Source organism: Cebidichthys violaceus, unplaced genomic scaffold, assembly GCF_023349555.1.
Source record: "Cebidichthys violaceus isolate CVI_PGR_0920_01 unplaced genomic scaffold, fCebVio1.0.p SCAF_14, whole genome shotgun sequence".
Classification (NCBI taxonomy): Eukaryota; Metazoa; Chordata; class Actinopteri; order Perciformes; family Stichaeidae; genus Cebidichthys; species Cebidichthys violaceus.
In genome coordinates this window covers 1,572,579-1,598,294 of record NW_027176307.1, presented here as the reverse complement: position 1 = coordinate 1,598,294, position 25,716 = coordinate 1,572,579, and the positions used below count along the sequence as shown (strand labels likewise).

At 40.3% G+C, this 25,716-nt stretch overlaps 3 protein-coding genes across 5 annotated transcripts in view; 1 reads left to right on the top strand and 2 right to left on the bottom strand.

Annotated features, from left to right (window-relative positions):
• Positions 1-121: 121 nt before the first annotated feature.
• Positions 122-9,040, bottom strand: heca (hdc homolog, cell cycle regulator). Its single transcript, XM_068708435.1, has 5 exons — positions 8,602-9,040; positions 5,425-6,466; positions 3,791-3,957; positions 1,298-1,452; positions 122-661 (listed from the first exon to the last, which is right to left on the bottom strand). Exons 1-5 carry the CDS (start codon positions 8,750-8,752, stop codon positions 497-499), a joined length of 1,680 nt encoding a protein of 559 aa, XP_068564536.1. The 5' UTR covers positions 8,753-9,040; the 3' UTR covers positions 122-496.
• Positions 9,041-11,081: 2,041 nt separating this feature from the next.
• Positions 11,082-15,630, bottom strand: abracl (ABRA C-terminal like). Its single transcript, XM_068708434.1, has 3 exons — positions 15,540-15,630; positions 14,468-14,533; positions 11,082-13,609 (listed from the first exon to the last, which is right to left on the bottom strand). The coding sequence occupies exons 2-3, from the start codon at positions 14,526-14,528 to the stop codon at positions 13,425-13,427; spliced, it is 246 nt and encodes an 81-aa protein (XP_068564535.1). The 5' UTR covers positions 14,529-14,533; positions 15,540-15,630; the 3' UTR covers positions 11,082-13,424.
• Positions 15,631-19,085: 3,455 nt separating this feature from the next.
• The window catches only part of reps1 (RALBP1 associated Eps domain containing 1), a 16,187-nt gene continuing 9,556 nt past the window's right edge, over positions 19,086-25,716 (top strand). For all 3 annotated transcript variants that reach the window (XM_068708433.1, XM_068708432.1, XM_068708430.1), the window contains exons 1-5: positions 19,086-19,842; positions 21,516-21,639; positions 22,999-23,228; positions 24,034-24,196; positions 24,838-24,962. In XM_068708433.1, the coding sequence (XP_068564534.1) occupies positions 19,690-19,842; positions 21,516-21,639; positions 22,999-23,228; positions 24,034-24,196; positions 24,838-24,962 (795 nt within the window). In that variant the 5' untranslated portion in view covers positions 19,086-19,689. The remainder of the gene's footprint in view (positions 19,843-21,515; positions 21,640-22,998; positions 23,229-24,033; positions 24,197-24,837; positions 24,963-25,716) is intronic.

The following is a 25,716-nucleotide window of genomic DNA, read 5'->3' as shown; positions in this document are numbered from 1 at the left end:
AGCCTGATGATGATTTTTTTACAATAGCATGTCAAAATTGTGTGGAGGAGGTCGTCCCTGTTGAAGTGAAATTGTTTTTTTTATATATATGGGGTGAAGATATCAAACCAACACAAACGCATATCTTTCTCTGCTTTATTTGAGATTCATCTTTATAAAAAAAAAAAAAAAAAAAAAATTAAATAAAAGCAAATTTTGGCATACTGATACATTCATTTCTCACAGATAAGTGTGTTTGCTTGACTGATGTGCCAGTTCCACACTCTATCAACACTGTGGAGATATACTGTCTTGGAACTTTTTTTTCTTTCTTTTTTTTTTTTCTTTTTTTTTTTCAAAACTAGAGTTTTTCCTATACATAAAAAAACAACAACAAAAGAGAGTAAACATAAAAACATAAAATCACCTTAAGGCCCCAAAAATAAAATCTTTCCTAGATTGTGTTTAAAAAATTGAGAACAAAAGCAGCTCAACTAGCCTGCATGGACAGCATTTGTCAATAAGCCTCAAGTACTTTGTAGGAGGAGAAAGGTTTCACAAAGTGATAGTCCAGGTTGCCGCAGTGAGGGCACTGCTGGACGTTGCTGTACTCTGAGAAATACTGCATCCCGACTCGAACGTCCACCACCGGCTTCCCGCAGTGCTTACAGTTGAGACGAGCCTGAGGGACACACAAGGGAGGACGCAGGTCACTTTAAGAGGACGTTGAATTAATGCTGGACTAAAAGCAAGACAGAATTGTATCTGACTCTCTTCTGTTTCAGTTGGATCTATAATTCAAGAGCTTTCACGATTCTTTTGTACAAAGCTACATTGGTATCTAGTGTACTGGATAGTAACATTTGACAACAACTACTTTAGCATTCATAACATTAAGTTCATATGGCAGGCTTTTTAGCAAAAGAGCAACAATAGCATTATGAAGTCGTTTCTGGTCCAATATGTACTCTCTTCTGGCTCTTTTGTTGGTCTCTCAATGCTCCACTATGTTCACCAGTTGGTCATAAACTGAGTTTGGTGTTGGATCAAAACCAAAAGAGAGAAGTTACAGACCAGAAAACCAAAAACAATGAGCTGAAAGACACTAAAATGTTCCATAAATCAGAGGGGGACTGAGTTGGATGATAATCCTCTTGGTTCAGCCACTATGAATGACGTCTTACATTTCACATAGTCATTTTTATCCATTGTTGTTCTACAGGTTCAATTCACACTTTACCCCCATGTCAAATTTTTGTTTCTCTGCCCATTTACGTCAAGGACACGTGTGATAGTAGTCAGAAAAATCAGTTTCTACCTGGCAACACGGGGAAGCAGCCAGTATATCGTAGGTGTACATTGTGCCCAGTTGGTGCCAGCTCCCGTCCCAGCGTGACTTGCACTTGATGCACACAATCTTGTGGACGCCTTCTAGACAGTCCACACAGATGGCGTAGAGGTGCATTAATCTGCCTGTTAGAAATAAAGAAGTATAGTTAGGTATTACATTTAAAGAATAACAAGACACTCTGATAATCAGCCAGGAAAATCCAAAAAAAATAATAAACTCCTGATTGCTCCCATGGCTCATGATCATGCTTCTACAGTGCATGCAAGATAAATAACAGTTTCTATGTCCTTTCATATTGTATATAGACCAGAGACTAAGCTACTGGAGTGATCACATCCTAAAAGATCAGGCTGGCAAGCACCGAAATGAAACCTTCCCAGCTCTGTACAACTTCTGTGTGAATGCCAAACAAGCCATTCTTGGAAAATAGTTGCAAGTCATTTCATTTGCCGTGTTATTTTTTAAATCTATGCTACTCAACAAGAGCTTTGAAACCTCATCAAACTGAAGCAATGGAGCAAATGCAACGCAGTTTACCATTCAAATCCCGTTATAAACATGAATGCATTCAGAGCCACTCGCATAGAGAGTCATGATTTTTTTTGATGAAGATGTGTTGTAAAAATACGTCCCTGCAAACTTGCTCACTAATAAAACAAACAAACATGCATTTACATTTTCCCAGGACAAAATCAAGCTCTTCAGCCTCGGAAGGCAAAAGAAGGTTTTAGCTGTTAAATAAGTAAACAAATAGATTTTAATCACACCTCACTGTTTAACTATAAGGCATGATTCATTTCTCTTGCGCCAACATTTATATTCTGCCTGACACAAAAGCATGAAAAACTGAATAAATAATCCGTTCATGCTGATGCATATCAAGCACCATACATATCAAAGCTTGTGGGCCAAAACATCAAAGAGGCTTCGCCCTGCTTATTCCCATTCATGTCTGACTGTGCCAGCAAAATGTGTCTATGTATATGTCTATATTCACAACATGGACTGAGCTTATGGATGGATTAACCAGTTGTAATTTCTATTTGTAGAAAAGAAAGCATGGCATTTTGAAATAGAATGTAAATCTATAATTGAGCAAAAATAACCTATCTATGGTTACAATTCACGTCGACATTAATCGTTTGTTTTTTTGTTCAGCTGATCCAGAGCTAATATTTACCGTGTTCATCTTCTAAGTTTAGCATGTTATACTTGCTGATTAGCTCTGAACACAAAGTAGAGATGATGCTGATGGAAACGTATAGGACACATTTAAATGTTGAAGAGATGGTGGTGCTAGATATAAAATTAAAGAATCATCAAAGTTATTATAATTCACCTTCTGGGAACCAAAAATGTCTGTACCTAATTTTAAGGCAAATAAATATAATATAATAAAAATCTCAACTTGTGAGCGATTAATATCTTCAAATATACACTTTTTGCCTCATAAAGTTATTCAAGCTCTCACTGTTATCTGTAGAGTGTTTTCACAGCATTATAATAGGGCAAATTATATTTATTTAAATACTTTCAAATAAGTGAATCAAATATACAAAATATTTGCGCAATTTTGAGCCGTGTTAACTCCATACACTTAAAGCTACATTTGGTAACTGTCATAAAAATAACTTTTTTCATATTTGCTCAAACTGTCACTCTATCCCGACATAGTAGATGAGGCGGATAATCTGAGTAAGAAAACCAACCAATCAGAGCCGACGAGTGTCTTAACGCAGCTGTTAATCACTGCTTGTGAAGCTCGTGAACTCCAATCAAATGGTCAAATATGAACCAAGATTCTGTTACTGTCTATTTGTCTTTAAATTGTGTTCAGAAACACATTTTAGTGTACTGTTTAGCTGTAAAATGAGAACGTTTGCGACCCGGCTGCCAAAACAAATGAAAACAGTCGAACCAAAACCAAGCACCGCCCACCATCCAGAGAAAACTTAAAAAAAAGCTTTATTTTTTCATTGTTTTCATTATTTATTTATATTCATTATGTTGGCTTTCTAACTACACTCGTCAGATACATGCATGTATCTGCATTGAACCCATCCTAAGCATTCAGGGGCAGTTGGCTGCTGTAAAGCGCACCGGGAGCATTTTGAGCTCTGGTGTCTCGTTTAAGGACACTCCGACATGCAGACGGTAGCAGACGGGGGTCAAACTACCAACCTCGTGACTAAAGGGCGATGCGCTCAACCCACTGAGCAAAAGCCGCCCTCATCTGAAAGCTTAACGGTGCAATAAAATATATTTCTGAAAAAATGTATCGGTTGTTTCTGGTGGAGTGGACTCCTACAAATGCAGTTAGGAGCAATAAAAGGAGGCTTTCTCACTTACTACTGTCAGGGTATGTTGAGAGTTTGAGCAAATATGACACAAAGTTATTTTTTATGATCCGTAGCTGGAAGTATTTGTATCTCACGCCATGCTCTTGAAACCAGGTCTTACCTTGAAGGTGGCAGGGGACGTCGTACTCAATCTCGTCGTGGCGCGAAGGGCTGAGAAACAGAGTCCCGTCCACTAAAGGGAACTGTTCAAACACAGGCAGCGCTCTGTGGCACAGCGCACAGTTGACCACGTTTCTCTGGCTCGCACTGAGGGCGGAGAGGATAAACCTGCAGGACAACATGGACAGAAACATTAGGTCTTATGGTTTTATCAGAGTTGTCTTTATAAACAAAGAATCGATCCCGTAAGGAAGTGTTGTTTGTGTGCCAACTTTAGACTAATAACATGTGCATGTCTAACGTGATAAGAGGCGATTAAGATGATTAAGGTTCTGTAACAGCCAAACAAACAGCAGAATACAATCAAGTATTCTTTAATAAATATTTGTGTTTCAAGCAGTAATAATTAAAGAAGCAATTATCATGGTGTCTTCACAGATCTCTTTAAAGAGTAAATCAGACAGCTGCATTTAATCATTTATAACAATGCACTGTGGCTGTTTTATCTTCTTTACTCAGTGTTAGCTTATTTTTTATTTTATTATTTACAATTTTGAAATCCCTTCTATATTCCTTTTATATTGCGTTGTGTTTCTTTTGTATCACACCATATCCATGCCTTTTATGTTTAATGTACAACATGTTTGTTTTGCTGCTAAAAGGTGCATTATAAATAAACTTCCATTGCCTCGCCTTTTTTAATTTAAGCAAGTATGGTATTAAAACAGTATTGGAACAACGATTAAGATTAATTTCCTGCAATAAGGTAATATACTGAATCACTAATATTAAAATGCATGTTACGTGGTTTGTTTATCAGATGCTTAACAATTAATTTGACTGAGCAATAATAATTATTTTTTATATATATTATATTATAATTTTATAATAACACACAAACTATAAGCTACAGTAAGACCACTAACAAATGCAATGTTACAAACCATGTCTTATTATACAGTGTAAAACATCAAACAGGAACTTAGTGGACTCATCTTTTGTCTTTTACTTTTCAGGTAATTAGATTTAAACAAATGATCATGAGCTGTTTTGACTGTTGGTTGGACAAAAGAAGCCATTTGAATATGACACCTTGTGTTATGGAAAATTGTGATCAGCATTTTAGCAGACCTCCCAGCATGCACTGCTTGAGTGTTAAAAACTCTCCAGAGAGTTCATTGTTGTGTCGTTTGAAGAAAACAGGGGAACCTGCTGTGTGTCTTTATTACATGTTGAGTTAAGTCACGGTTGTTTCTTTTCATAATAATGAAAACAATTTGAACTATGATGAAGGTCAGTATCAATTTCAGACTTTCCCCCACTTACACTCTCTCACTCTTTTAGCTTTTGAAAGTGCAACAGTAAGTCCAGAAGCAGCAGCCATAACAGTAGACCTTGTGCATCATAACTGACTCAGAAACTTAGAAATGTAAAGTGAAGCAAGTCTGATTGTAACTGACGAATGTTGACTCAACTTAATATCTTAAATTGGTCAAACGTGTTTTTTCATACCCAGTGAACCTAACTCCGGTTACATATTTTCAAAACTCATGAGACAACGTTGAACTAAACACTCAACATAAGCTCAGTTAACTCACATTGTAAAGCAGAAGGGAAACATGTTTTGCGGTGTACCTGCGCAGCTCTTCTCCCTGGCCTGCCTGGGCGTCGTCCTCCATGCGGACGTGGTAGGTGTTGAGTTTATGTCGAGGGACGTGGGTGAGGAGCTCCGAGAGGTCCAGCCTCCTCAGGAACTGCACCGGGTGAGAGTGCGAGCCGTCACCCACACTGCCGGAGGTGAGCCGATGGTGGAGCGGGAGGGCGAAGGACAGCGGCAGGGGGATTACAGACCCGGGGTCGAGGTGGGCTCCGCCGCCGGTGGCTCCCATGGAGCAGCCGCCTCCACGGCCGAGAGCTCCCGCGACCAGCAGGTGTTTCCTCTGCGGGTCCATGTGGACGGCTGATTTGAAGAACTCTCCCAGCTGACGGGAACCTCGCAATCCTGCCCCTCCAGCTGCTGCTCCGAGGACAGCAGTGGGGGAGAAAGGGAAACCAGTTGGGGGAGACTGTCCCGGGGAGTCACATGGTGACTTCTGAGGAGGCCCCAGAGAAAAGGGTCCTCCTGTAGGGAGTCCTCCTGCTGCTCCTCTCTCTGAAGAGTTCTGACGGTCCATTGATTGTCTCCGAGGTAAGTCCTGACTAGAGGCTCTATGGAGGAGTTTACCTCCTCCTATACCTGCTGCTCCTAGCGGCTTGCTTCTCTTGGGCTCATCAAAAAGCCCGTCCCCGGGCCCTGCGGCCCCTCCACTGGACCCGTTCCTGCTCCTCTCAGTTGGCTTCTTCTTGCGCTCGTCGTGGTTACGTTTCACCTGATACCAGTCGGTGTCTTTCTTTAGATGGCCCTGGCCGCAGCGGCAAGAGCAGAACCTGAACGCCAGGTCGTAGCCCTTCTTGGTCCACATGTTCTGCCTGCACTGCTTCTCGTTCCAGGACCGAGCGCGGCCGATGCAGTTGAACTGGACGAGGATGGAGCTCTCCCACTCGTAGAAACACTGCAGGTGCATCCAGTTGCCGTAAGGGCAGAGCTCGCTGTTGCAGAGCACGCGCTGGTAGTCGTCCTTCTCCAGGTCGATGGGACGGGCAAAGCTGCAGCCGAGAGGGGTCGCACACTGGCCCTCTGGATGAGTAAAGACAGGAGGGTTATTAGTCACCTCATAAATGTGTAATATCTTACTGAGCTTATGCCACATTGTCTATTAATCAGTCAGTTACGTCTCTGATTAAAAAGTTACGGTAATCATTTGTTCAAATCGTGCGGGTAAAAATACAAGTAGCATCTTGAAATTGCTCATTTTCAAAGTCCAAACCCAAAAGTTTTTCAATTTAGGGCTGCAGTTTATGATTAATTTCATTATCGATTAATCTACCTTTTACATTTTTGATTAATCATTGAATTGTTTGGTCTAGTAAACATCAGAAAATCGATTTTTTTTTTTGTTATGTCTCTGGTGACGTCTTCAAATATCAAAAACCCAAAGATAATCAAATAAGACAAAGAAATTCTTACATCAAAGAAGCTGGAACCATTAAATGTTTTTCAAATGTCTTTTTGTTTTGTCCGAGACGACGGAACCATTCAAGCAGTCTCTCCATCATGAGTTACATATCAATGAGTTACATATCAACAACATGACATGAGGTGAACATGTTACATTTTAGATTTCAGTGTCTTTGCTGCCTCATCGCCATCGATTTATGAAATTCAACTAGGCCAACCAAGCCTGTGAGCGGATCTTTCAAGCTCTGCCAACTGTCAAGTCTAGATGTGAATCAAGTAAATGTGGGCACTCAGTCTCTACAAGAAGGAGCTCATGATAACTGAGTGTGTGTGGTGTGTGTGTGTGGGGGTTTCCTCCTTCCTTTTCCGGTACAGTCAGTGTCAGCACTTTTTTTCTCCCTCTAATGTCACCACAGTTGGCAAAAACATACTCGCGTTTTTAGTTTTATTTTAGTAGAAAAAACTGATAAAGTTCCACACTAAGTTCAGCTTTAAATTAATCTGACTTTGACACAAAAAACATATCGCTCCATAAAGATGTTTTCAAAACTTTACTTACTTTACTGTCCTGAAAAGAAAATATATAATTATATATTTAATAGAATATTTTTGGGCTGCAGAGACAGACTTATATGATGATTATTTCCCTGGTTAATCCATTCATTTGGGTCTGTTCTTAGTTAATAAGAAAATAGTACACAAATTCGAGGTGTGATATTAAAATTGCTTAAATATACATACAACTGTGGTGCATTTACGTTTTTCTACAGAGATGTAAGTTTAACAATTCTATATTAACAGTGTAATAATAATATCATAAAGTGACTCAGAAGACCACTAATATCTAAAGTGCAAGAACCTGCTTCTGTTCTGAGTTCTGTTTTAAACCAAATCTGAATCAAAAGTGAGAGGAGCCCAGCAGCGCGCGGTCAGTCTGTCTTTGGAGCGGTTGTAAGTCTCTCGGGGAAGTTGAACTGAGTGCGCAGACAAGCGGCGAGTTGTCAGTATTGCTCTTGAGGAAGGCCACAACCGAAAACTGTGTTGACAAGGTGCACTCCAGGAAGAGAACGCGGAGGCCTGCTGAGTAACACCAAATGGAACAGCCTTTACTAACGTGCCATTCAAAGAAGCGCTGCATTGGTGTCATTAAGACTCACTGAGTCTGTATTCGTCACCAAGGAGTACTATTTTCATAGGTGATAATTGTTTATTTCCCGGAAGAGCTCGAGGCGCCAAATTCCATTCATATATCTGACAATTTAAAGATGTCTTGCGTTTAGGACTATTTACAAAAACACAACAACTGCTCTCCAATTCTGCGATCAACCGACACACCAAGCAACACCTGTTTCAGTCATATTTCAACTTATTTGCCTGCTGTTCCCACAATCTTCTTGCGCCAAACAAACGCACAGTTTCCCATCAGTGTAAATCAGTCACACAAACCGAGATTCCAATGCAGTAGAGTACAATACTAACTACTTGCAAGACAAGATCCCCTCAATTCATACAAGGCCTAAAGTCGTGATCGACCATTATAGCCCTATACGTGCAGTCAATCAAATAACCATTAAACTAAGACATTTTTCAACCGAAGTTTGGCACAGTGTTCTCTCCGGATTGGAAAAGAAGTGGAGCCATTTGCAAGGTCGCAGTGCATGCATGTCAGAGTCGCACAGACAGGACAGAGCTTCCCCCTGGCAGGAAGGCAGCATCACTAAACTTCTACATCTTGTGTCCGTTTCCTCTCTTACCACTTGAGCGCTCGTGTCTGGGTGCAGCAGCAGCAGCCGCCGCGGCGGCCGCGCCTCCTGTTGCGGCCGCACAGGCTCCATTTTCCTGCTCATCTCCGCTACTGTTAGTGCGTTTGCTTTTCTTTCCCTTGTTGTTCTTCTGGTTGGGCATTGTACAGGATTCGGATGTCAGTGTTATTTTCGACCTCTATCAACGGCTGCTGTCAACGCTGTCTGACATTTCTGTGGACTCCATTTCTGCAGTGGTGCTTTTTTTTGTTTGTTGTTGCAGTGCTTTGTCTTTGTGTTGTTGTTGTTGTTGTTGTTTGTGGTGTCCTCGTGGATGACAGGCAGGGTTTGATGCAGCTATGACAGCAGCAGTTACAAAAAATATAAGCTGCTATAACCTTTAAGAACGAAGGCGTGTCCGTCTCTTGTTTTGATTCCTGCTCTGCTGTTTTCTTCCACCCCTGACGTCACGGGACCCCGCCCCCCGCGTTGGCCGTCAACGGTTTATGATGCATTCAGGGCTTGTGGGAAAGCTCTGAATTTATAGTTTCGAAATTCAATTTAATTCCTAACAACTCAAACTTAAGAATTTAGTTTTCATATCCATGACAACCAGTGGTGGAAGGAAGTAAATAAGACGAGCTAATCTCTTATTGACACATATGTCTGTTTGACCCTGCACACATCACAGTATACATATATATATATATATATATATATATATATATATATATATATATATATATATATATATATATATATATATATATATATATATATATATATTTGTTTTACTACCTGTTAACAAGCTGTTAAACCATCACAACAATAAACATATATACTGTATATTATATATAAACGTATATATATTTGCGTGCATTACCTGTCTACATCTTGTTGTTACCAGTCCCTAACTGTTTCTCATTACAACATTACTGCACAACCTAAAACCTATATTCCATAGATATAGTATATTATATTCCTATATTTAACTGCTGCACTATTGTATGTCTGTTTGCATCTTTGATTATCATTTACTTTTTTACCTGCGTGATTTATGTCTCATAAATATTGTATGAGTATTGCTGGAGGTAGCCTGAGTGCTGAGAATGACTGCTTCATGCTGAAAAATGGCCCCTGTAAAATTAATATTGTGAAACATTGTATTATTGGATGGTTAAGTAAGTACAAGTTTACTCTTGTGAAGTGGAGATAATTAAGACTGCGTTATATAAACCCTTGTACGTCTTCAACAGTGCTTAATATTCTATAAAGGTCATCATAGGTGTTGTATGTAAAATATTAATTAGCAACAATCACTCCAGCTGTCAGATCGATATAGTGGAGTAAAAGGTGCAACAAACCTATAATGCAGTGGAGAACATGTGTAAGGTGGTATTACATGGAAATACTCAAGTACAAGTACCCCAACATTGTATTTAACCATAGTACTTTTTCATCTCTTTTCCATCACTTATAACAATGCAAATTATCTACCATAATATATGAGTAAGATGTTCCCACTGTACTTGAATGCAGCAGCGGCCTTGAGACTAGAAGTTGATGATAAGAAGTAACAAGTATCACATATCTGTGGGGAGGCATCACCTTATTAAGCCTTTATGACAGCACATATTTCATCAGCCTGGCAGTGATCCCAAAAAAACCTTGCGAGATAACAGGAGCTTTACAGCAGAACAGCACTTAAAACATGGAGCATGTACATCAAAGTACCGGTGTAACAATCAATGGCATTCAAATTGAACCAAATGTTTGAACACCAGAGTGAATGGAAAGTATGACTAGACAAAAGAAGAAGAAAAAATTCTCCTGGAGGAGATCAGGAGGCGAGACACCATTCATAAATCTTACAAGACTCATGACTATGAAAAGGGACAAAACAACCTCAAGAAAACACAAAATGACCACAAAAAGGACCACAAAGAGACACAAAATGACTACAACAAAATCACAGACCAAAATAATGACAAAAAGAGCTACAGATTGACACATAATAACCACAAAGATACACAAAATGACAACAGAGACACCAAGCAACTACAAAGAGACGCAAAATGACCACAAAGAGACACTGAACAACTACAAAAAGAGGCTAAACAGCTATAAAGTGTGTGTGTGTGTGTGTGTGTGTCTTGACCTTATGTAAGAGAGGTGGTGAGGCGTTTGCATGTGTGTATCCATTGTCTCATAATCCGCCCATGCATAATCTCCTTGCACCAAAACCCACCATAGTAGCCCTTAAAAAATAAGTAAAAAAACCATTTACATGAAGTGTGATTCCACAGCAGCCGAGTACTAGCAAGAGTACTTTGATGACCAAAAGTACACTCCATTCGTAGCAGAAGTTTTTATCCAAAAATGCACAAACAATGTAGCGTGCCCAGTGTCAGTGGCACTTAAAATTAAAATAAAAAAATAGTGTATCAAGTTTTAGATTAAGAGTCTTCTCACAAAACACACCACAAAGCAGGTTCAAGGCTTCAAGTGTAAAGATTTTATTCCTCTGTGTTTATTCCGCAGTAACAGAAACCTTTATGCGTTTAGGAATGTGTTATTGCCGATACAAAAAGACAGTAATGACGCACATGAACACATCATGCAGGCAGCCCACAAGTTCACAGGAATGGCTTGAGGTATTGGCACTGCTCTGATCAGAACTTTCTCCACTTGGTTAAGTGTTAACTTGTGCTGTAATCTGCAATTACGATCCAGAGCAACACACAGCAGGATAACTCAAAATGACAGTGATGCAAGCAGCATGTTTCTTCCCAACTCTTGCTTTTTCTCCAATATTTCCATAACTTTTCAGACTTCTACTTAGCCTATATCGTTTTGTATTCTGATGATTACATTTTGTATTTAAGGCTATGTTTCAGCTTCATTCATAATCAGCATAAGCTCATTCAGTTTTCATGATTTAAACACATTTTTGATCCACCAACGCTGTTTAGAGCACAATCTCCTATTGGGTTCAGAAAAAAAAATATAAAGAAGACATAATTCAAGTCAAGCGGAAACAAAACAGCAAACACCTGAGCAGAAAAAAATGTGCTAGGTTGACACAACAGCAGTGAGTGTGAATTGGTTCTCATAAAACTTGCAGATGAGGCGTGGTCTCACAGGGCAGAGTTGATATGAATCTTGATTTTAGGTGAGCACAACGACTGCCAAGTATGACATGTTACATTCAGGCAAAAATATTTGGAGATTGTTGGTCCTTCCGGTGACTATCCAAGATGATAAGGCAGAGCCAGGTATGTGATTGGCTGTTTCTGTGGTCTGAATGAGTGAACAGCCAATCACGTAGCTGTATCCGCCATGCCAAATCCTCACTGATTAACAGTGGCATGGTGAAATACAATGGTTACTTGGAAAAAAAAAGTAATTTTGAAATAAAAAATAAATATATAAATTACAATTGCCAAAATTTCATTATAACGATCTGAGTTTAAAAAAAAAAAAAATCCATTGGATTATTTCACAAATTTATGTTTTATTACATATTTTGTCTGTATCTATTTATATGGTATATCTATTTGTATTTTACCACTTTAGGCCTCCATACAAGGCTTGGAACGCTTGTCAAAACAAAGCAAAGTGATCGCGCCTGATCTGCAAGTATCATTTGACCTACAGTACAAAACAGAGAATGGTCAAATTAAATAAAAAAAAAAAACTAATAAAACTATAAATGCACATCTTGTGTCACAAGTAAGACACCTAATTTCAGCTACAGGACATTTATTAAACATATTTTGGTTCCGTCGATTTGGTCCTGAGAAACATCACAAATTTATCTTTTGCATCTGGCACCAATCACCCTGTAATTATTATACACTAATAAAAATTGCACAAGAAATACATTCGCCATTTGCTCATCAACCGTTTCTTACAAAAGGCAAGTTTTAGAGTTTGTTTAGCAGAGAAAATTCACGTTTGACCACATGTAAAAAGATGGAATAAAAACTACTCTAGTAGATTGCATCGAGTACAAAAAAGGTGGAAAAGGTTTTCTTGAAATGCACTTGTCTTTGTAGCTTCTATGAAGGAATTGTTCTTGTATTTCCAAAAGCACTGGTCTAATAAGGTCTTTTTACAAAGTCCACAAGAGGTAGTAGAGATGGCTCATGTAAACAATAAATGGAACTGCCTTTTGGTGACACTGTTGGTGAAAACATACATCTGGTTGTCTTAAAGCTGACAGACCTAATACACTAAATTAAATGTGAAAACACATTATAGGATTTGTAGGTAATGAGGTCTTAACTCCCGTTGCCACTTGAGGCTGTTATGGGAAAAATGTAGTGCAGCTTTAAAAAAAAGAAAAAAAAGAGAGAGAGGCATTTGGTTGTGATAGCAACCTTAAACTGTAAATTCTCCACAAAAAAAAAAGGTCCCAAATGAATGTGTTACACGGATTATTACATTCCTGATTTGTGCGTTTATAGTCTTAAAAGTGTACCAAAATCACATGTCAGACCCGTGGTTGATAACAGCAGTGCCTGAGAAGGAGAGAAACACGTATTTTCCTTGTCATCTGAAACCATGAATGTGGCTGTTTTTCAGTCCCTGAAAACCGAAAATATTCCCAAATTACTTTTTGTGATAGTTTGGCAAAGTGAAATCAAATGCAGACATGCCAGCTGGGTCCGTACTGTTTGATCTAATATGTTTAAATTCAAAATACTGAGCCCTGCACATGAAGCAAGATAACTGAAAACAGAAGCTCAGTGGCAAGCCGAGAGACGGCAGAAGCTCGGCATTTGAGAGGATTCGGTAAGTTGCTAGAAGACCCTCTGATACCAACTTTGACCTCATTCCTCAAGCAGGATGATTTCGACGTTATCATGGACGCCCTGCAGGAGCAACTCGCCCTCGAAACTGATGATCTTTTTCCTCTTGGCTGCCCTCAGGGTGCCCACCAACGCCTCGAAGATGTTGGCACACCGGTCGTCATTAAACAAGACCCCGAACTTCACACTGGTTTGACCATCGGCACCTGAAATAAGAGACAGACTGATAAGGTTAATTCCAAATGGGACAGATCATAATCTAAAAAGTAGTAACGACCTGAGCGTTTGTGTATTATCCTATAACGTTTTTGCAGGTAAGCCGCTCAGTCACACCAGATAAATTGGACTTAAGTCATAATTAGCCATTTTTCTTCAGTCACCTATTTGATTCATTAACAGGTGAAAGCAAATGCATGAAGTGTACGGCTTCTTTTTAATTGGTTTAAGAGTTTGAACAAGTGTTATTCTTGGATCTTATTTTGATTCAACCCCTAGTTTGAGGCCTTTTTCTTATTGATATATAACATGCTGATTATTATATATTTTTTTGGTTGATTGATTAATTGTTTAGACTACAAAATGTGACAAAAACTGCAGAAAAGGCTTATAACAATCTCCAATAGCCCATGAGGATCTCTTCAAAATGAAAGTTTTGTACGACCAACTGCCCAGAAGCAAAAGATATTTAATTTGCTAAAATAGAAAAGCAGCACATCTTGACTTTTGATTTGAGACGCTGGAACCAGCTGCACGCTTAAATAATTTACCTAAAACTTAAACAACTGAGAGAACGCAGCATTAGCGCCAAAGATAGCGTGTGAAAACATTATTGAAGAGTTATTTTAAGACTAAATACAACAAGTGAAGGCTGAGGGCCGGCGAGCTGGTCCTCTCGTCTCTTTGAGTTTCCAGCATTGGGAGCAGTGAGCTGGAACAATCCTGATCAAACATCACATGATTGCATGTTTATGGTTCATTAGAATTCATGGCATGAACCGCTTCAAAACTGTTCAGCTGTGCCAGAGTACTTCAAGATGAAACACAGAATCTCAGCACGGACTCACTTTTACTGCCGAGTCGCTGGATCTCCTGCACCAGCAGTTTTACTTCATGACCGACATCCATTGTTGCTAAAAGGGAAAAACAACATCAAGAGACAAATACATCAACAAAATGAGACTTTTTTTTGGCTTGAAATGAATCTGCTTATTTTCTTAAAAGCATCAATACTTTCAATACTCTGTGTAGGATGTGGGCAATTAACCTTGATACATAACACTCTCCTGCATGGAGAGACCACCAGGCCAAAGTCTGTTCAAAGGAGTGTCATTTTAATCATCTATTGCTTCAAGGAAACAGTGCCTTCTTTGATATTCAATCTTTTAAATGAAGGTTGGCTATTGCTTAATCCACCAATCAGCTGTTATTACAAATTAAATTCAATTTAAAAAAAATACTTTCTTCACTGTCATGGGCCCCCTGGACCAACTATGAGGATGTGGAGTTATTATTAAAAGTTTTCAACAAAGAAAAAAAAAATCTTGATTTGTATTACCCCCATGATTATATTTGATTATCATGCACTTTTGCCAGATTAGTAAAAGGAGTTTGGAACTAAACGAATCTTCTTACAGGAAAACAGTTGTTATGACCATTAAAATGAATGCAAATGTATCTGTATTCATCAAATATACACAACACACTAGCACGAGCCATCCCTTTAATACGACAAGTAACATCAGCAACTGAACGAGCCTCAACATGAACAGGGCGGACGATCATGAATGCGGAAATGGGTGGATTAGCACTCACAGCTAGCTATCCCGGAGCACAAATCCTCACTGTAATTAATTCATCTTTAGTGATGTGCAGTCATTCTTAAGTGCGGGTTAATGCTCACAATTCAAACATGTCTTACATAACTTCAGGTACAATAGAAAGTATTGATATGAGCAGCAGATACGAGCTCGCCGGTAACGTTAGCTTCTAACAAATGCTCTCGTGAGGGAGGACGGAGGAGTTTCAGACAGCTAAACGGATGTAATACGTGGTGGCAAAACGATGTCCTCAAAGTAAACACAACACCTGTTTAATTGTTGCATTGATATATATGTATATATACATATACATGGTTACCTTTAAATTCGTCTTGAATCTAATAAGATGACGGGCGGCTTTCTGATGAATCTGCTGCCGGTGGATATTGCTGTTGCGTTCAGTGTCTGCGCGGAAACTTCCACTACACTCTTGGTGCACAAAATCCGAGATTTATCAATCTTCTTCTTCTTTAATTTAATGGCGGACTACAAACCAACCTTTAAGGTGCATGCCGCAACCGACTGTACCGGAGTGTGTAACTCAATGGCTTTATGACACTTTTTAAAAGTAATAATAGTAAACAATTAAAAAAAATAATTCTGACTTGATAAAAAAGTTCTACTCTGGATATTAAACTCGCCTAAAGCCATTTTAATCTGAACTTGTTTGTCGCCTATCTCTAACATAACAGTCTTTTGATGCTCCACAATCAGCACATCAGGGTGTATAAAGTGCCATTGAGTATATGTCTTTATCTTAATCTACAAAAAGTAACATCTTCTTTTCCACATTTACTTCTATCACTTCTCACTCTGACTGACGTCTGAATTCTGTTATAATTTCTACTCTCAGTGTCATTATTAAAAATTTCCTGCCAAGATGTCATTAGTCTGTGCTGTATTACTGACTTAGTTTCTGACCTCCCAAAACAAATTTCTAAAATGTCACTATCATTTTTCTGTAATGGACTTTTGGCAAGTTTATCTGGAACCTCATTTCTCTCTATTCTCATCAAAGCCCTGTATACATGTAATAATGCTTCTTTGTCAGCTCTTCATTCAAATCCACCCGCACACCTCATTAAATTTAGCATCTTTGTACATTTGGTCTCAATGTTTTCAATATGATTTTTCCATGTATATTTTTCATCAAACAATAAACCAAGATATTTAAATACGCTGACTATATCCATGGGCTTACTGCATTGTCTTTTCCAGATTGCTCCATCATCTGCATACAATGATGAAAGCCTACCAGTCGTTCTTAACTGCGGATTAATATTCACAATTAAAATATGTCTTACATAACTTCAAGTGCAATGGAAAGTATTGAAATAAGCAGCGGATACGAGCTCCCCGGTAACGTTAACTTCCAACAAATGATCTACAGAGGAAGGACGGAGGAGTTTCAAACAGCTAAACAAATGTAATAAGTGGTGGCAAAACGATGTTAACACAGTAAACACAAAACCAGTCTGAATGTAACATTAACATATATGTATTTACCTTTTATTTCGTCTTGATTTTAATAAGATGATGGACAACTGCCACAAGCGAGGGAGGATACGTCCAACTGGAAAGAGACCCAAGGTACACCCAGAACCAAGAGCTTATATACTGTGTGTCGTCTGGCCTTTCGCTGGGCCCTCATCGAGGGCTGGAAAAAGTTGCTGGGGAGATTGACGTCTGGAATAACTTGCTGAGCTTGTTGTCCCTGCGACCCCCAGATGAGCGAAAGATAATGAATGGATGGAAAAATGTTGCCTGGACTGTTTAGTCTCGATTTCTGCTGCAACATTCCGATGGATAGGGTCAGACCCTATCCATCGGAATGTTGCAGCTGAAATCGAGACTCATTAGACCAGGCAACGTTTTTCCAAACTTCTATTGTCCAATTTTGGAGATCTTGTGCTAATTGTAGCCTTGGTTTTCTGTTGTTGGCCTACAGGAGACATGGAGAAAAAGATGTTTGTCTTTTTATATCTTTAATTGTGAATGCAGTGATAGCCTCTCTATGAGATGCCCTGGCAGCTTCATTAAAAATGAAGACAATTTAGGATGGCATCAAAGACATTTGTAAACGTGCTTATTCTTAGACGTTATGGAACATTTTAGACATTTTAGGCTCGAAGAACTAGTAATGTCTTGTTGTGTGGTGCAATTGTGTAGTCATACTGTTCCACGTCTGGCTGGGGATGGTCTTCCAGCTTTATCAATGAACAAATCATCATGGACCTGATGTAAGGGCGAAAGAATTATGTGTTTTAGTGGCAACCGGAAGGAACAGGATCTACCAATACTGGGAACGTATCTAAATGGCACAATCTGAAATCGTCTGCTTTACGTTTTATATTTTAGATATATTAGAGCTAAACTGTTACAGACCTATTTACATCTTGTCTTGCCTGTCCAAAGTTTTTGAAAAACTGGTCAACAAACAGCTCACCCACCACCTGGAGTCCCACAGTATTCTCACCTCCATGCAGTCTGGCTTTAGAACCGGCCATGGGTGTATCTCTGCAACACTTAAAGTGTTAAATTACATCATATGTGCCATCGACAGGAAAGAACACTTTGTGGCTGTGATTGTTCTACATACACGCAGATGAATCCACTTTTTAACAGTTCATCTAACTATCATTGGTAAAAAAAAAAAAACTCCACATATCGCCACTCTCTACTCATCATCTTCAACAGTAATCGCAATTTACGCCATTTGTCATTCCAAAAGTCTGCAAACGCATTCGGCCGTTTGTCATTCCAGTTTGCTGCTCCAAGCAAGTGGAACAAGTTGCAAAAGAAGCTAAAACTCCACACCCTCATTCCGTTACCCTCCTTCAATAACTCATTATAAACAATAGTCTGTGACTGCAACTGTTTCTGAGTTTGCTTCTCCAGGAGCACTGTTTGTTTTTTATATATTGTACATATTATGATGTTGTCATTTTTGTATGAGATTGATTGAGATGTTTCTATGTTTGTAACAACTTGCCTCCTGTTGCTGCCTTTTTGGCCTGGTGGTCATTGTAGATGAGAACTGGTTCTCAATTGACTTGTCTGGTTATATAAAGGTTAAATAAATAAATAAATCTAGATTGCATTTGTTCCTGTATTCCGGGAATGGTTTGAGCCTACCTATTTGGCTCTGTGTTGGTGTTTGTTGACGGTGGTGGTCTGTAAGAAAATGTAAATGAAGAAGGACAAGGAATGAGTAAAAACCTATACTCATATCAATGTAACTAGATCATGAGACCCAGAACACAAGAGATTATACATCTCGTCTGGCCCCTCGCTGGGCCCCCATCAAGGGCTGTAAAACGTTGCTGAGGGGACATCAGGAATACCCTGCTGAGCCTGCTGAGCCTGTTGCCCCTGCGATCCGGCCCCGCGCCATGTCACAAAGCTCAAATCATCTCAAACTGTTTTTCTGAACATGACAATGACTTCACTGTACTCCAATGGCCTCCACAGTTACCAGAGCTCAATCCAATAGCACACCTTTGGGATGTGGTGCGTATACCTTTGCCCCCGCATCCCAAAGGTTGCTGGCTAGGGTTTATAAGAATTTTGATACAAGGAGAAATATGTTAATTTAGTCAAAAAATGTCTACACAATATCCCACCAACACTCTTTTCCACCTAGTTATTAAAAAAAACAAAAAACGATTGTTTATTTCAAAGAGTTATTATTTATTTCAAAGAGTTACTAATGACACATGATTTTGATATTTTTGTGTCTGGGAAATTCGGGATTAAATGGGTTAAATAAGAGCCCTTTAAAGTGCTCTGAGTTAAATGCGCGTCAACCAGTGTTTTATTTTGAAAAATCCTACCGGAAGTGTTACTTTACCAGGCTTGACACTGGTGGTAGGAATGGCGGCTAAGATTACTACAGGAAGGAACCCAAAGACCATGAAACTTTACTTCTAACGGCCCCGCTGAGGAATTTGTTTCCAGCGAAACGCAGTAAAGCCATCCCATAACGGATCAGTGGGAGAAGAAGTGCCATAACGTGAGATTAACGTAGTAGACGTCCAGGCTGAGGAAGTGGACGCACTTTGCGACTTGCTAGTTAGCTTAACGTTAGTGCCACTGACTTTGATTCAAGGTAGCTGTTAGCTCGCTGTACTGCTAGCCAGCTGTTGGCTACTTGGCTTGGCTGAGCCCAACAAGTTAACTAAGTAATTAACTGTATGAAAACATTTCTTGTTTGAATACTTGGGTGTTGATCCGCTGCCTTTATCAACAGATAGTATTGGCGTTTTTTTTTTTACAGAGAGTAGGATCAGGCGACAACAAGTCGACACAGCGCGTTGAGAACATTATTACTGCTAACCTAGCTAGTGCAGCAACGCTAGCTAAGTTGGGATCCTGAAGTCTCGCCCATTTTTTGGATCCTGCCCTAGCCATTGGCTAAGGGCTAATCAACGGCCAAGTAGTCTGGTTTTTCAGGGTCAGTTGGCACTACAATGGAAAGTCTAACGCTTACTGATGTCGAGCAGAAATATTACTCGGATTTGTTCGTGTACTGCGACACGGACAACACCAAAAAAGTGGCTTCCAATGGGAGAGTTCTTGACCTTTTCCGGGCGGCCCAGCTACCCAGCGAAGTTGTCCTGCAGGTAAGCTAGCGTTAGCCAGTGCCAGTTTTGAAAGTGTTATCCTCAGACTGTGAGGCTGTTAATGGACATTTGTACAAACTTGCCTGGCAGTCAGAGCTGACCTGTCATACAGTTTAAGCTATGGTTGGCCATGGTGGTTAGCAGTGCTGCGCAGCAGAAGAGACACACCTTCTTCTGGCTAAATGTTAGCCTTAGCCAGAGAGAGTGGGGCAGCCAAGTCACATAATTTACTTTAGCTGAACATTTGGTCTCACATTGACATATTATTCATATACCAGACGCTCGTATGTCTGCTCTCCATGCATCTCTTTATGGGCATGTGTTGAACAGCGCCCAATGTATAACGTTGTAGTAAATGATGTCCTCATCAGCCCTTTTCTTCAGATTACTGCCCACTCTTTCCTGTCTTCTCACTCCATTAAAATCTGTTATTTCGCTCGCCACTGGCTTGAGCTGACCTGATGGAAAAGCAGACCCAATGTCGGTGTCTACATGTCAATGTGATTGATAATAGCTGTTGCCTAACATACCACCAGCTGTTTCAAAAATACCCAAATTAGGAATGGTGTTTTCATTCATTCTGCCTATACACCGATCTTAACCCACTGACATTGTTGCTGCTTGTCATATTAAATGCATGTTACGTTCACATCAACCTTGATGCCGTCCATCCACACGGTCACTGCTCTGTCTGTTAACTAAGAGTTATGAGCAGCCATCTCAAATGCAGCAGCTCCATTTTTTTTTTCTTTCTTGTGTGTGTGTGTGTGTGTGTGTGTGTGTGTGTGTGTTGTGACTCCAGGTTTTCGCAGCAGGCCGGTATTTGCAGTTTTGTGAGTCAGAACCCTGTTTCAAGGTCAACAAGGGGAGCTGTGTGGTGGAAGAATCGGGCCGTGTTGTAATCATCTACTTTCAAAATGTACACTGTGGTGGCCAATCGGACACATGCAGCTACAGTGTCACGTTGTAACGGGCTGAGAAAAGTGACTGGTGCTTTGTATCCAGGCGTACTCCAGAATAAATCCTTTTGTCAGCAAGAATGGGATCAGTCAGCTGTGCAGTAGTCGATGTTGTGCATCTCAGCACTGAAGGACTCATCTTAATGTGATGAGTGTTTGACTCCCTGGGTGTCAATCGTCCACAGGTTCCTGGTGCCCACGTATTAATCATGTGACTTTCTGTCTGTGCACATGTTGAACACTTTGTAGTGTCTGTCTGGTCGGTCTACCATTCTGGATATTAAAAACAAAAAAAAGCCTACTCAGCATGACGTGGAGTACAGCCAAATATGTGATAATAAGGCTTATTATCCCACTGATCAGCTGCCAATAAGCTGAGTAAATGAGACTGTTGCTTGTGATGTTTCTTTGTGACTTGAAGCAGATAAACCACATCACATTAACTCAGTAAGTCTTGGGAGATCTGTGGTACAACATATCAAGTGGTTATAGTGTTGTTTGTGACCACTGAGAAGAAAACACATTAGCATCTTGTTAAAGCAAACTCTGAATTATAGTTATATATTGCTTATTTTCTTGTTTAACTCTTCCATGTAATATTCTGTAGGTTATGAGCATTCTGTGTCTTCTCTTCTCCCAGTAATGGTTAATATCAGAGTTTCAGATGAATACAATGTTGACTGTTCCTTCTTGTTCTTTTGTGTGTGGGTTTAGATCACAGAGCTCTGTGGAGCCACTCGGCTGGGTCACTTCGGGCGGAGCCAGTTCTACATCGCTCTGAAGCTTATTGCCATCGCACAGTCCGGTCTGCCCCTGAGGGTGGAAAGCCTCAACTCGGGTGAGTCCAGCGACGAATTGAACCGTTTATCTTTGCTTCAGAACCTGCCAGGGCCGATTCCCACTAAAACTACCATCATGTAAAACATACCAGAGACACTGGACTCAAAAAGCAAATTTCAAATTAAAAGTCTTAAAGAATGCAGTCTGTGTTAACTAACTGTAAATGATGGGCTTAATATCAATAACATGTAAAAAAAAAAACCAATTAGAATGAAGCTCATTGTGTGTGCATGTGGGGACAATATTGTTTACTTTGGACAAAAATGTAATCAGAAATGATTTGATACATTTAGCCATTCTGCACGGAAGTTGGTAGTAGCCCAATATTTGTGTTTATCAGCTGCTTGACAATAAGAGCTTTCTATTTATCTTTGTACTAAATAGTCTGCAGTCAAAGCCCTCGAGGGTTTGACTGCAAAATTCCGTTTTTCTGTTTGTCTTTGGCGTTACCACTCTCAAGAACTACACAAGGAAAGATGCCACAGTCACCCTCTGAATTACTTGTTTGACCTGAAATATTGCAACATGGAGTTGCTGAAATGATTTCATAATTTTAATAAACATACGGAAACACAGGGTGGCCACTTCCTCAAAGCTAAATGGTCGTGATGCTTATTGGGTTTGGGGATGTTTTTTGGACTTAAGAGTCTCAGAAGTAGTTACAGGGAATTAAAATCGTGGATATAATTTTGGTTTAAAATGTTCACTTGCTTTGTGCTGTCAGAAAGCCTTACGTCATTCTGAGATATTGAATAGAAAGTTATTCTATATCACCAGTATAGAGCACTGACAAGTTATTTCAATATTTCAATATTTCAATGGGTGCAAATATCAAGTTTTGTTGTGATTCGTGTGGCGAACCAATTGCGAGGACTTTTTTATTTATTTTTCTAATGTCACTATTTTGGTCTGACATTTAAACGTCATGCAAATCCACTGAAGAGGAGACAAACACACCGTTTACTGCAGCGACAGTAGCATCAATAGACCAGAACTCAGTCCACTCTTTATTATGAGGAAGCAGTCGGACCTGTTTACTTCTGGTTTCACACTGTTCTCTATTACTGTTGTGCCCTTCAAACACACATGTAAACCACAACCGGTTGCAAGTAGTTCATGCTCCTTCTCTAGGCATTCTGGGTAATCTCTGGAGTCAATAACTGAAGTAGAAGCACACGAGGCAGGATGAAGGAAAGTCCACTAAACACAACAGGCTGATGGCATCTGACAAATTTAGTCCAGTGCAGAGAGATTTCAGTCCTCCTGTTTAGTGCATCAAAGCACCTAAAAAAAAAAAAAAAAAAAAATCAATTTGAATCTGTCCTCTAATCCTGTGAATGGATTCCTGTCCCACCAGTCAAAGACCTGCCGCTGCCCAGGTTCGTGGTGGGGAAGAATGAGGCGGAGGCGAGGCACGCGGCTCTGTACCAGGACTCCGACAGTCAGGGGTTGTACCCGGCCTCCGCCGCTGCAGTGATGCCCAGACCACCAGGCAGAGGGTACCAGAGCAAGAAAGGACCCCCGTCATCCACTTCACTTCCTGCCCACGAGGTCATCCAGCCCCTGGCACCCAGCATAGAACCACAGGTTAGTCATGGAACACTTAAATGCTGTCATTTTGAACTTTTTAGTGTCTTAGATCACCATGTGCATTCGCCCTTTTCCTTATAATGACCTATCGTTTGATGATAGAAATACACTCTTGTGCACAAGCAATCAATGAAGGTATTGGGTCATGCTAAGAGACACGCATACTTTGTTTCATACTTTGCAATAGCTGCATTAGAAAATCTATATTTTGGGGAACGTCACACACACACTTTATTTCCTCCTACAGATGAACCCAGCAGTTACCAGAGATATGCCACTATCTATACTGGAATACTGTTGTGTTTCCTGTGGGTTTTTTCCTGTGCATCTTTGAGTATTTCTAGTTCAAATTACACTCAGAAGTTTTTTTCCGCTTCTGACATTTTCTTTGCTGAAACCCACAGTGTGTTGTCAGTTACGTAGACCTCATATCGATACGCATCTGTTCGCCCGCTGGCTGCTTGAACATCCATATTCGTGATGAGCAGCGAAAAGGCCTTGAAGCAGCATTTATTAGCGCGGATGTGGCATGTTCCGGATGGAAATCTTCGATTATGATGAGATAGGATCTGAAAGTTAATACTCATAACGTGTGCGACCATGATAAGACAGTTGTGGCTACACTTCTGCACGCCGAGCTTCTGCTTCCTCCCTGTGTGTCAAATTAAGATTTTTAGAAGATTGCATGTTTAGAGACGTTTGTTCTCATTTAATCTGCAGTTGTTAACGTGTTTACTGAATGCCGTCTTCATCTGTATTCATATTTCACAAGATTGATTGTATTTTTTACGTGCGTTACCAGCCCGAGCCGACGTCCCCCGTGGTCTCCCCTCACCAGTCTCCCCCCACCTCCCCTCACTCGTGGAGGAAACACAAGCGGCAGCCCAGCGGAGGAAACGCAGACAGACAGACGGCGGTGGCTCCAGCTGGAGCTGTGTGGACGCATTTCAGAGAACCACAAGCAGGTAACATCCACCGACCCGCTGCTACTCAGTGGAAGATGGTGATGATGAATTGGAAAATGAATTGATTAAAAAAATACCTCGAGTGTTTCCTGCTTTTCTCCGTTATTCGTTTATGTCATATTAAAGTAAATATCTTTGGGTTTTCTCTTGGGATTTTTCACTATTCAACAGGTTAACTAATAGTGAAAATAATCCTTAATTGCAGCACTAGATTAAAGTCAATAGGAAGACGCCGCAAGGTGAATGCTAATATATATTATTTTGGAGAGTAGTGTGTTTTCTGAAGTGTTGATAACAATGAAAATACGACAGATTTGGCAGAAAAGGCGATACCAGCTGTGGTGCTGGCCAGAGTCGGCACCGAGCATACTGGTCGTGTTTGTGTTACTTCCTGGTGTTTGCTGAGAGTGGCAGTTAGTCATTAGAGGAACAAAGGAGACATCACATGACCTCGTGCCATGCTTTCATCAGCACAAAATGTGATGGAGATATTACAAAGAACAATGGTATGAAAATAATCCTCTCGGGAGCTGAAGAGTCGATAGTTGCAGCCCTTCTCTTTTCCTAATAACTCTTGCGGTGTATTTATTTATGTATCGTGAGGTGTAAATGTGTGCTTTCCTCCCTTCCTCCCCCTCCAGGTCCAGTGCCCGTTGATGGAATGTGGCCGTCCCACTCGCCCCCGCCTCCAGGTCAGGAAAGTTGGGTCAGTTTCACAGCAGACACCCCGCCATCCATCCCAGGAATGCATCCCTCGTCAGTCCAGGTAGGGCAGTGTCACGTGTCTGTCCCTCAGTACTGGTGCTGGTCAGACATAGTTTTAAATTCTTCAGTTGACAGTTTGGGAAGAACTTGAACTACGGACTGCTGGTCATGCAACACCATCAGCTAACCCCACAGTAGAAATGGGGTTTGTGGTGATACATTAGAATCAGAAAAATAAGAGTACATATAGTCAAGGCAGGGGGCAATACAATAAGTCATCGGTATATATTATGGGAATGACTCGGGATATTGTGACAGGCTGTGTTAATCAGGAGGGCAAACACCATCAACCTCTTTCACCAGATGGAAAATGGCCGTCAGACATTGCAAACATAGAACGTAATCTCACTAACCACAGCGGTGCCTCAAACACGAGCCAACATTTTAATATCGGTGCTTTATCTGCCTCAGCTAGTAGACTAAAACTCAGCAAGCAACCTGTGTGACATTGCTCAGGCAAAGTGCAAAAACTGTAGAAGCCTCTCTGCTCAGTGCCTGATTTTAGACGGGCGACATGTGGATTTTTAGCGTCTTGGATGATGGAATTTTATTTGTCAAATTGTCATTGATGGATGGGATCTGGTATTTGGCCTCTGTCTGTCCACATTCCTTTTGCTGTGCCACATTCAGACTACATCTATGAGACTTTTTTTTATCGGTTTATACACTCAATATGGTCATAAAGTCGACTACAGTACATACAGCCGCTGAAGAAACTGCACTTGAATACATATACAAACACGCTTTACTTTACT